Source organism: Fragaria vesca, linkage group LG2 (genome assembly GCF_000184155.1).
Source record: "Fragaria vesca subsp. vesca linkage group LG2, FraVesHawaii_1.0, whole genome shotgun sequence".
In the NCBI taxonomy this organism is placed as follows: Eukaryota; Viridiplantae; Streptophyta; class Magnoliopsida; order Rosales; family Rosaceae; genus Fragaria; species Fragaria vesca.
The window spans coordinates 13,199,621-13,211,425 of NC_020492.1; the positions used below are offsets into that span (position 1 = coordinate 13,199,621).

At 36.0% G+C, this 11,805-nt stretch overlaps 1 protein-coding gene across 1 annotated transcript in view; it reads right to left on the reverse strand.

Annotated features, from left to right (window-relative positions):
* The window catches only part of LOC101303674, a 10,174-nt gene extending 4,107 nt beyond the window's left edge, over positions 1-6,067 (reverse strand). Inside the window, exons 1-8 of the mRNA XM_004292449.1 lie at positions 5,914-6,067; positions 5,086-5,350; positions 4,949-4,982; positions 4,304-4,822; positions 3,644-3,788; positions 3,232-3,570; positions 1,500-2,366; positions 879-1,210 (exon numbers count right to left, since the gene is read on the reverse strand). Coding sequence (XP_004292497.1) covers positions 879-1,210; positions 1,500-2,366; positions 3,232-3,570; positions 3,644-3,788; positions 4,304-4,822; positions 4,949-4,982; positions 5,086-5,305 — 2,456 coding nt within the window. The 5' untranslated portion in view covers positions 5,306-5,350; positions 5,914-6,067. The remainder of the gene's footprint in view (positions 1-878; positions 1,211-1,499; positions 2,367-3,231; positions 3,571-3,643; positions 3,789-4,303; positions 4,823-4,948; positions 4,983-5,085; positions 5,351-5,913) is intronic.
* Between the last annotated feature and the right edge of the window lie 5,738 nt (positions 6,068-11,805).

Sequence of the window (11,805 nt, forward strand, 5' to 3'; positions counted from 1 at the left end):
GCGGACGTCCTCTTTAGTAACGCCTCCATGTATATATATATATATATATATATCCTTGAATAAACACTTAACATGATACCAGATGCACCTAAACAGACTAGTAGTTGCCATTTACAAGATTGTAAAATCAATTCAAAGATTCATGCTAAAAAGTAACAAAAAGAAAACGACGATAGAAATATATATATAACAGGGCCATTCCACTAAGGGATCCCTTATTATGACTTATATGAGGGATTGAGCATTAGACTAACTTTTCGATCACATTTTTCAATCTTAACCATTCAGTTTTTAGGTCCTAATATGTAGATCATTTCTGCAAAATTTCATCCAAATTGATGATCGTTAAGGTGCTCAAAACTACAATTTTCATGAACGGTTCAGGATTGGCAGATTTGAACCGTCCATTGATTTAAGCTAGTTCGAAGCCTTAAAGATCACCAATTTGGCTGAAAATTTCCAGAAATGATCTACTCATATACACCTAGAGGTTGAATGGTGGAGATGTTGATATGTGATCAAAAAGTTGGGCTAACGCTCAATCCCACGTATAAGTCATAATAAGGGATCACACACACACACACACATATATAGATATATATAGACACACACACATATATATATAGACACACATATAACATTATATATTGTCCATTATACGCCTCCAAAAAAATAGTTCAAATCCATATATATTTCTCAGCCTCAGCTCCAATTAGAGCACCTTCTCCCACTGTTATGCATGTGATCCTAACCAGATAGTTATCGGAAAATCCTTTGTGAACTAGAGTGTTTGCATTCACACAGATTAAATACACAAAATCCTATTTTATGCAAAATGTACGAAGAGGTGAGAGCTGATAAATAAATTTAATCCATACCCAAAGAAGTAGAGAAAGTCTGTGTGCAAAGAATGGCCGCAGGTAGAAAATATATTAGACAGATAGTGGTTTGAAAAATTGAGCTCCAGGAAATTTCCAAATGACAGACAACGTGCAGCACTGGAAATCAATACTCGTTTTGTACACTTTGATTTTCCCTTCTGAGATTTACATGTACCACATCGACTCCACATCCAAAGCTTTCCTTCAGCTTCACCAGACAAATGCTCAGCACGCAGGCGTTTAACCCGTATGGTAAGCTGCTTGTTATGATGTGCATAACCATACAAGTGAGCTTCTGGTAGCTCACCACATGCTGTGCAATGGCTTCGCTGCAATACACAAGGCTTTTTCAGTTCATCTGCAATTGCAATTTCAAGTAATATTTTGGAGAATAACATCTTTCCATGTCACAGAACCAAGAGTAAATGAAAATCTTAAAAATTAGGTGGAATAATCAATAATACACAAAAAAGGAACTGTCAGCATGCTGGCGCTGTGAAACATTTCTGGCAGCATATAGTCAACCCACATTCAACCCGAGTACTTGACCCATGCACATCATAGTGAGAATATAGCAACATGCCCATAAAGTCTCTAATAAATAGAGTTGTGAAAAACCTGATTCAGTATATTGTCCTGTAGAAACTTCCCGATCGGCACATCAAAATTCTTGTAGAACATGATATGAGAAAAATGGCTTTGCTCACAAACAGTCCCTTTAAAAGCATTCTTTCTCGACATCAAAACCAGAATACTCTGGGAATCCAACACTTTGCTGATGTCATTCTTGCTTTGCTTTGGGTCTTCATTGTTACCACCATCCTTTTCAATCTCAAGAGAAGATTCAGTGCATGTAAATGGAGACTGGACTTCTCCACCCCTGAGTGGCCTCTCTTCATCAGAACTCCCTCTATCTTCAACATCACACTGATCAGTCGCCTCTGGAGATGTTGAAATAGAAATAGAGTTTGTAATCTGATCATTCAGTTCTCTTCCATTTAATCCAAAGTATGAAGAGAGAGATTGATAAGAAGTAGATGCTAGAGGCAAGCTTTCCCCTATAACTTTCTTTAGTGATGCTGAAAGGGACAAGAAGCCAGAAAATATGGCAGGATTGTATGGTTCATATAATGTGGGGCTACCTTGAAATTCCAAGTCAGCATTTTGGGAAGATCCTTCATGGAATCCATCAGAAATGGGAATATCAACTGCATCTGACGCAGTTTCACCACTGGACTCCCTATGATGTGGAATGCATGAATTACCAGATGCTAAATTAAAGGATTTGTTACTAGCGGAACACTGGTTTGCTACTTCCACGGACACGTGATTTGCTTCACCAAACAAAGGATGTGCAGAGAACATTGATCTCTGGTCAACAAGGAAAGAAGTCTCAAGTATTAAATGATATGCCAAGATAACTGCACACTGCACTACACACTTGATCTTCTTCAATTCATCACTCTGTGCTCCTTTCAGCAAAATCTGTGTTTCAATTCATGCAGAACTTGATTATTTTACATGATATACTAAGCAACCCAACTATCAAAGCACTTATAGAAACATTACCAAATTAGACAGTACCAAAAAAAAAAAGACAGCTGGACACTCATGATCAGATCATGAAAGCAAGTACAAGTCCAGATAGGGGAAAAAAAACAAAAAACAAAAAAAAAACACAGTAATTCAAGATATGTGTCACCTATAATGATTGTGGTTATGACAAACTTTTGGTTCTCAAAATGTAAATCAAAGAAGGGCACTAAAAATTATATCTAAACACAACATGAGATGAGACAAATATATATTCCTGAGAAAATGACTTCCCCTCGACTAACTGTATCACTATATTTTTTTATAGTAGGAAGTAAAGAAAATAGATTCATATATCAGTTTTAAGATTAAGCTATTTGATTACAAAAGTTATTATGCTAGATATAAGGGTAGTTATAAGTAAAAGAAAAAGAGCCGGAAAGTCATCACATATCCAGAATCGACAGAAGTGAACTGAAACAATGAACTAATAGTCTCATCTATGGGGTCCACTGTCAATGATTGATGATATAAATCGGAGCTTCAATATCTGACAACAGAGTATAGATCTGGAGCATTAACTAGTTCACACTAACAGCATCAAACCAACATTACAAAAAATCATTAAAAAAAAAAGAGTACTTCACAACTAACAATGAAAATCTGCCTGACAACTATTAGTCTATAATTGTGAAATTGCAAATCTCATCATCCTTAACCAAAGAATAACCTCTTCAATTTGAATATGTCTGTATGTGGGATGTGTGCAGCTATAGACAAAGGAGACATACATAAATTTAAAATGGGGAGTACTTACCGTACCACCCCGGCGTGTAGGACAGCCCTCAATAAACATCAATGTTTTACTTGGCATCTTTCCTCCACCCAAACCAGCATGTTCCTCTATAAACTTCTGTATGTGAAAAGAGTCACACTGCTTTAGCTTTTGACTCGTCATAGTATCTGATGATAAAATTGGTGATCCAGTACAAAGAGCAATCCTCTGTAGTCGGTGAAGCTTCATGTCATAGACCAGTGTCATTTTTTTTGCAAGAATAGATTCTTGAATATCACGAGAGACAGTTTTTTCCACTAAAACCACATTTGGATGACATTGTTCTAGCATTTCAGTGACGGACTTCAAGTAATCTTGTTCCTGTTTGTAAGAAAGATGGTGAGAACAGATAGTTGCTTACTTGAGGTTAAGACAGACATTATGATGATGTTACCTGCTCCATTGAATCAAATGATGACAATCCACTTGAAGACTGACCAAGAATTCCCTGGATTAGCAACAACCTTGGGTTCTTGTACTTAGTTGGCATATGCTTGTGTGCAGCATGCTTTTTGAAGACCATACCTTTTACTAGTTGACTGCAATGGCATAAAATAATTTCATACAATCAACTTCCAAATAAACAATTTTCACAAATCTGCTAACAATTATCATTAAGGTGATTACCACTCTCAGTTGATTTGCTTCTCTATATGTCTTACTAATTATCCATCTCTATAACTTTAGTAGTGTGTTTAACAACAGGTGCACACCCCAAATTCCTTTCATTGACAGGACACAAATATCCATAAAATATGGTATTAAATCTATAATTGGGATGAGAAATACTCCTCGACCCTCAAAATAGCTAAATCATTGTCCTCGTGATCTCAATATTATTTTGCAGGTTATAAAAAGTTATCTTATTTTGCATTGGCAAAACATGCAGAAGTTATTTCAAAGAAAGTACTGCATAAACATGACCCGTTCTTTTAATCTCCGTAAAACTAAAACATCAAGAACAAGGTATATTATATTTTTTGCCGAGACTGAACTTGGTAATAGATGACTAGAAGAGAAAATGTGGAAACAAAAATTAGCCTAGTTTTACCACCTTTGGCTGCGGTCACCGGTTGCAATGCATTTTACTTTCACATAGCCATCTGGATCCATTGCGTTACCGACAACAGCATCAGGTTTCAAAAATGAAGCAGCCTCCCATGACAAAGAAGTAATAATGTCCACCCAACTTTCACCATCCTCCCCTGAAGATCCAACAACATCAAAAGATGTAAGTAGTTGACCGACAAGAGCCTTGAACTTTCCATTAATAACCGCTTCCATTGCTCTTTGTTTTTCCTCTTTAAACTTATAGCTTACGCTTCCTTCATCTTTAGAACGACTCAAAGAACTTGGTTTGCCCCATTTCATGCCATCACCACACTCATCGTCGTCGTCATTGAAAGCCACACTACCCTCCACATCATCCTCTGGATCATCAGGTTCAGGAGGATCCCATATCCAGTCATCCATTTCACCTTCTGAAGCATTTGAATTCTCAGCTTCACTAAATGATCCACAAGCGTTTGCAGAAGGGGGTTCCCATAACCGATCATTATTTGTGCTTGCCGTACTGAAATGCAATAAATCATTACTGAAGTACCTTGGGAAAAACTAGTGAACAAAGAAGCAGAGTTCCAAAAGAGCAGGTATGCGTACCACGAAGCAAAGAATTAAAAGAAGGATTATGTGTACATACCGATCATATGAGCTCACATCAACAGAATATTCACCTAAAAGAGCAGAACATTAAGGTAGTTAAGAAAACATATCCGGATACAGTGAATTGTTGTTGACCAAAATGCAGCACATAAAGACGATAATACTGTAACTCACTGTAGCTGGAGACAGAACTGTCACTACTTGACAAGGAAGTCATTGGACTGATGGTTGGCATTGAAATTAAATTGCCCTGCTTAATAGATCCTCGCTCCTGTTTCTCTGCACAAGCTTTGCAAGCCCTATCTGATGGTAACGTTTTCAGATTATCATGTTCCTTCTTTTCATATTTAGGTTGTCCTAATTCAGCACCACAGTAGTCACACATTGTATACATCCGATCCCAAAACAAATTCCGACAACAGCTCTGTAATTTTGTCACCTATTGGATTCAAGATTGCAAAACAAAATCAATTCACTAAGAAAACAAGAGGGAAACAAATCCTAATATTGGCTTTCCTCTCAAATTAAAATCCCCTCACCAGCCTCAAGCCCCTCAAATCAACTAAAATACACCTACACGACTCGACTCTTAATCAGATCCTAAAACACCAGAGAGAAACAAAAATCGAGACAAGGTATGAGGCGAACATGAGTAATACTGATCTAAAACCACTCATCTAAACCTTGTTGCGACCAATTCTACTTGAATCAGAGCCGGAAACTAGTTTCGTTATCACAATTTTGCCAAGAACAAAGTAACAGTGAAGATGAATACGCAATTCTTGAATATATATAATAGTCACCAGATCATTGAAAATATATATATATATATATATATATATATATATATAATTCAGAATGCAAAACCAGTCAAGAAACCATCGCACATAGTCGGAAATCGAAACCTCACTATTTTTCAACCTAGAATCAAAAAGATTCGGCAATACTGGACCAAGAAGCACAACAAGAAATGATACGAGAAGAAGAAGAAGAAGAACTTACAGTAAAAGCGAAAGGAGAGAGGGGTCGAAATGGATCGGAAGCATGATTTGGGAATTGAAAGCGGTAAAAGAAAGCAAGGAATTTGAGGAGGAGGGTGGTGTGGTTGGTGTGTGTATGGGAGAGTCCACACTGAGTCTCAAAGAAACAAGAGAATGAAAGCAGAGAAAGAATTTTTACAACAACAAAAGGACTTGCGGACAATATGGGTCCCACGTATTTAATCGCACTAGCTGTAAAAATCTTTCTTTCTTTTTCAAACGTTTACGACATCCGGATACCAAACAATCAAAAATAAAAATATTCCCTTTTTTTAGTTTAGCGACAAATAGCCAAATTTCACTTTTATCATGTAACTTCGGAAAGTAGTACGTGATCAGAAAAAACATAACATCGGAAAATTCGATCTCTGCTTGTAACAGTTCTATATTAGGTTTTTTTTCAATTAAAAAAACATAACCTTACACCAAGAAGTCTTGCAAGCAGCCTGCACCTAAGATCAAACTGGTAGGCAGACTATACTTGAGGTGGTAAACCACAAAGTACAATCATTGACTGCGTGCCCTATATGAGCTAAAGCATTTGTTAGAAAGTTTGTTTCTCTCCAAATACAACAGTTTGGAAGTGCTGGGATAGCGTCTGGATGTCTTGAACCAAAGTTTTAATTCGCCACGGGCACTCTGTTTGCTAAAACATCAATTAAGATTTTTGAATCTCTCTCAATAAAAATTGCTTGAGATGAATGAGACCCTTGCTGAGAGCTTATGCCTCACCAACTAGAACATCAGTGGAACTTAGATTTCTATGTTAAGTTGGTTTCACGATTTATAAGTCTTCCACGATATATTATGCTTGAGGGATGTGGAAACGAGGTTGAAGGTCTGTCCTAACACAAGGTGTAGACAGTATTCATTCATCTCTCTAAACCTTTATTTCCTAAATATTTTTTAAAAAATTGCTATCACTTAATTCAAAATTGAATATAATAAATATTATCTATTCTATTATTACAAATGGATGCGCTTAGGACATGTAATGACTCTTAAAGCGGAAGTTTTTCATAAATTCCTTATTGTGTTGTGGGGAATATGGAAGCTCAAATTGGGCATGATATTGTTTGTATGGTTCCATGAATATCAATTACGTTGGCTCAAAAAACTCAAAAAAAATTGAATTTAAGGTCAGCATACCTTCTTTGATTCAAGTTACCGTCGCTTCTGCTAAAGTTTTGGTGGTTTCTCTCTTGTGGGTTGTGTAGCCATGTTACCATTTAACTGTTACTCATAGTAAGAAACATGAACTTGAGGCTGTGGTGGAAACTTGTGTCTTCTTGCTAACGTTGAAAGAGAGGTCATTGTGTATAAAGCTAGATGATCAGTCATATATAGGGTGATATTATTAACACACCCTATTATGTTGTTAATATCTTTTTCCACAAAATAAATATGCCTTCCTTTTCTTTCAATAAATGATCTTTAAATGTTGATATCAAAATGAACTTATACATTAGAAGGAGTCGATAATGAAATATATAACAAGTATGAATTACTTGATAGATGAATATTAGCAGAGCATAGCAGAAGTTGTAAATAACTCAATAACCTTAATTGCTAGGCAAATTAAGGTGAAAAAGTTCATCTGTGGTCTAAGCTTTTACAAAGGATACGGTAATAATGAATAATATCATAAGATTATATACAAATTAATATTAATTCAAGAGCTGTTTGTCAACAGATTAAAAAAGAAAGAAAAGAGGAAATGGAGCACATAATAAACTAAAGAAAGTTGCATGTAAATAAGGGCAGCATACCAAGACTTTGTCCAATATATATACGAAAAGACGGCTTTGTCTTTTTTCTATTACCAGTACGTTATTGACCATACTTAATTCGGGTTGGCTTAAAAACACAGCGACGGCATCTTCTTCTTCTTCTTCTTCTTTTTTGTTCTTTCCCTTCTTCTTTTGGTGGGTTTTGAAATTTCAAAGTTGCCTTGTCTGAGAGGGCAAAGTTCAACTCCGGACCGACCTTGTTAATGCAAAGTCCACATGTCCACTCGGGATTAGCTACGCAGTTACGTTTCCTAGAGCGCCTGCCTTGCTGTTACCTTGGCTTCAATCATTGGCAAACGCTGGATACGGTAGTCGGCCACGTGGTCCTGTAACTCCTATGAACATGTTTAGTAGTGCAACCTCAAATCTTCCTGTATCTATCTGAGAGTTCCATCAACATTATGAAGAAAAAATAAGAGATCTATTAATCCCATTAATACCATAAAGAGAAAGGTATAATGTTTGATTATTTAATAAGTGATATAAATATATAGATATGTATATATATAGGAAAAATAATAATTTTTGGATGCTCGACCAATTGAACAAAAGGAATAATGTTCTTGTTGCGTATCCGATCGACTAAAAAAAAAAAAAACTGACTCTCTCGTATGGCAAATGTATCAGCGTAAAAAATGTTATTAACACATCCATGAAACGCAGGGATGGACTTATGTTACGGTTCGGGAGGCTACCTAGCTAGGGTTCAGAACCCATGTTTCCTAAGTATCTTACTTAGTTTTAATTTGAAATCTTATTTACAGTCAATTTGCTTTCAATTCACTTAGGCCTCATCATTTGTCCATTCGGTCCTAACCAGTCCTACCCCGTAGGGCTTCGACCTTCAAATAGGGCGGGACCTAGCCTTTCTCAAATAGGGTGGCTAGGGTCAAGAAAATGAAACCTGGTCATATCCTACGGCTCTACCTTATTGAACATTTTAGGGCTAAGCCCGAATCAACCCTAAAAGTCCGTTTTTTAGACCCTAATAATTTCTTACTTTTTTCTATTGTTTTTAACATGTTTCGTAGTTTTTACAGTAAAACTTCTATAAATGAATAATGTTGGGACCATGAAAAGTTATTAGTTTATAGAGGTTATTATATTATCCATAAATAAATAATTTATTCATTTATCGATAAATGAATATTTATTACTTTATAGAAAGTTTTGTTGTTAAAAGTATCCTTAATTTGTCAGTAGTTTCCTTGATTTTTCATAATACAAGAAAAAACGAATGACCATATATGGATACTTTAAGAATAACTAAATTGAGAAACAAAAATTGTTAAGAGTTTTTTTAATTTGTATTAATAAACCTTATTTACTCTTTCTTCATGAATTTTATTAATTATTACTATTTTTTGTGATACTTTTAAAATATTTATTTAATTAATTATTACTTTATATATTCACTGGATAGATTCTAAAAAAAATTATTATACCGGAGAAAATTATTATTTAAGCTAGGTTATTCATTTATCGACCATTCATTTATCGAGATTTTACTGCATGTACAATACAACTAATCTTCTTTTTTGTATTGATTTTTTTTATTAAAGGGTCATTCAATTTAAATCAGAGCAAGCAGTACAAAGACGACGTACCCTTGTGGGGTCGTCAAAAAATATCGTCTTGCAGAATTGCAAGTCCTCTACTAGATAAAACATAGGCTTTGAAATCCTAAGTACACCCACCTTGTAGCGATTAAACACAATTATTTTACAGGTGAAACTAGGTTTTGGAGAAAATTATTAAGACTTTGCGAAAATCATTAGTTACCAGAACCAAAACTCATTCTAAATTAGGGGCTCAAGCCCAAATTCATCTGCCAGAGCCCAATCAGATGAAGCCCTGGCTGATCCAGCCCAAGCCCCCAACTCCTAGAGAAGCCTTGAGAGAAACCCTAGCAACCTTCATCTCTTCCCCACCGTCATCACCATTGGATAGCAACGATGCCGTCATAACTAATTCCGAAATCAGAACCACAACACCACCACCCTCCCCAACAACGAAAAGATGGTGAAAACCTAGTGCATGGCCTCTTGCCGAGATCCGAGACCCACAGATCTGAATTGAGGGCTCCCAACCATCGCCAAACAAACCACCTCCGAGCGTTCCAATCCTCTTCAACGTTCCCAGTTCATCCCAAGCCATAATTCGATCGGCCTGTATTGCTTCATCCCTTGTATCAAACCCAAAGGCAAGAACAAAAAGAGAACAACCAAAACCTTTGTTTAGGAGATTATGATGAACAAAGCCGTCATCACCACCACATGTTTGACGATAGAGAGGAGGAGAGATCACTTTCTCAATCGGATTTGCAGAGCCGCCCCAAGCCGGAACTTGATGTTGCTGAGAATACTCTCTTGCGACAGGCAAAGAGAAAAGCATAGTTTATGTTTTGGCTTTTTTTTGTATTTCTTTAATTTCTTTTTGCTCTGTTAAATTACCATTGATTTTTGGTGATCTAGAGAGATAGTTCATAAGTTATATATGAATGTAACCGCTTAGACTAATATTTATAGATGTTTTAAGTTAATTATAATGTATATGTATGTTAAACGTGACTAAAAATAGGGTCTTGTATTACATATAACTCTTGAGCTAAAGTTTGAGAAAAATATTTAAATTAGTGAGTTTATTTTTGTTAAGCAAAATAAGGTCATATTCAGCTCATATTTAGCCTTATTCAAAGGGCCGGCCCTTTCAGCCCTAACAAAATGGGTCTTTAGGGCGGGTAATTACTTACATATTTAAGCCTCGGTCATACCCTACCCAGTCCTAAATTATGCTAACTTTGACCAAACCTTACCCGGCCCTACCCTATGCCCTAAAATTAAAGGTAGGGCTGGTCGTAACCCTACTCGTGATGACCCTGAAATTTACTAATGGACCTCTGTTATAAAAACCAAAAACGACTACGTTCAAATTCTAATTTTTATTAAGTCAATATTTTGTTATCTAATTATATTTTTTTTTTATTCAAGATCACGGTATCCCAAAGACTTCGTAGATCTAAGGACTAATCCGCTGGGGGCCCGGACAGCTAGTAACGCATTGCAGCCCCTCCACTGGCTACTTTTGACAATGTCGTGGTTCGAACCTAGCTAGCTTGTTTGGAGAGCACACCCAACTAGGTAAGAACCACTAGACTACCTTGTAGTGGTTTATCTAATCGTATCTTAATTATCAAAATATCAATTTCGTTTCCTTTATTTTTTTCCTTCAAATGAGAATTTTTGCATTTATCAAGTTGGTAAATTTCATGAGATGCTTGTCCATTGTTTATATGTTAAATTTTATGTTTGTTTTTTTTTCATGGGAATGAAAGTTGTTATTGAGCATTTTAATTTGAATCCTCCCCCAAACCTTAAAATCTTGGTTTCGCCCCTAATGAGACGTGGCGGTGAGTTACTACTACCTGGCTCGACATCATGTTCAATTATTGTGGATCAATTTATGCATGTGGTATGTGATATTAAGTTTTAATTTTTCTTTTGATTGAAATATGAAGTTTTAGCATAACCAACTCTAAAACAATATTTTTGTGAGTGGGGGGTAGTTTTATTTTTTTGTTATTGTTTTTTAGGTTTTGTTGGTTTGTTTTTGGGTGGTTAGTTGTCCCTCCTTTTGAGCGAGGGTTTAGGGTTTTGGTAGGTTGGTGTCGGGGTCGTGTGTCGTTGGGTGAGCCATGATTATGATGTCATTTTCAGGGACTATTTTAACATCTGTTAGTTCTTGTTGTCAATGTAATGAGGATGTTACATGTGTGTGTGTATGCTGGTAGTTTTGATATTTAGTGTTTGAAAAAGTTGTTTCTTTTTTAGGTTGACTGTGATTGTGAGAATGTGTCAAAGCTTTAGTTTAGGTTACGGTTGAACCCTTTTTATTTTTGTTCACTACAATCGCTGGTTGCAATCGCTGGTTGTAATGTTGGATTTATGTAATATAGAAATTTTTCCTAAAAAAGTTTTCTATAATAGATTTAATTTCGACCTACTAAATTTAATCAAATAAGCGTGTTTGAAGGCAATAGCCGCCTCTCTCTAACCCTAGCGAGA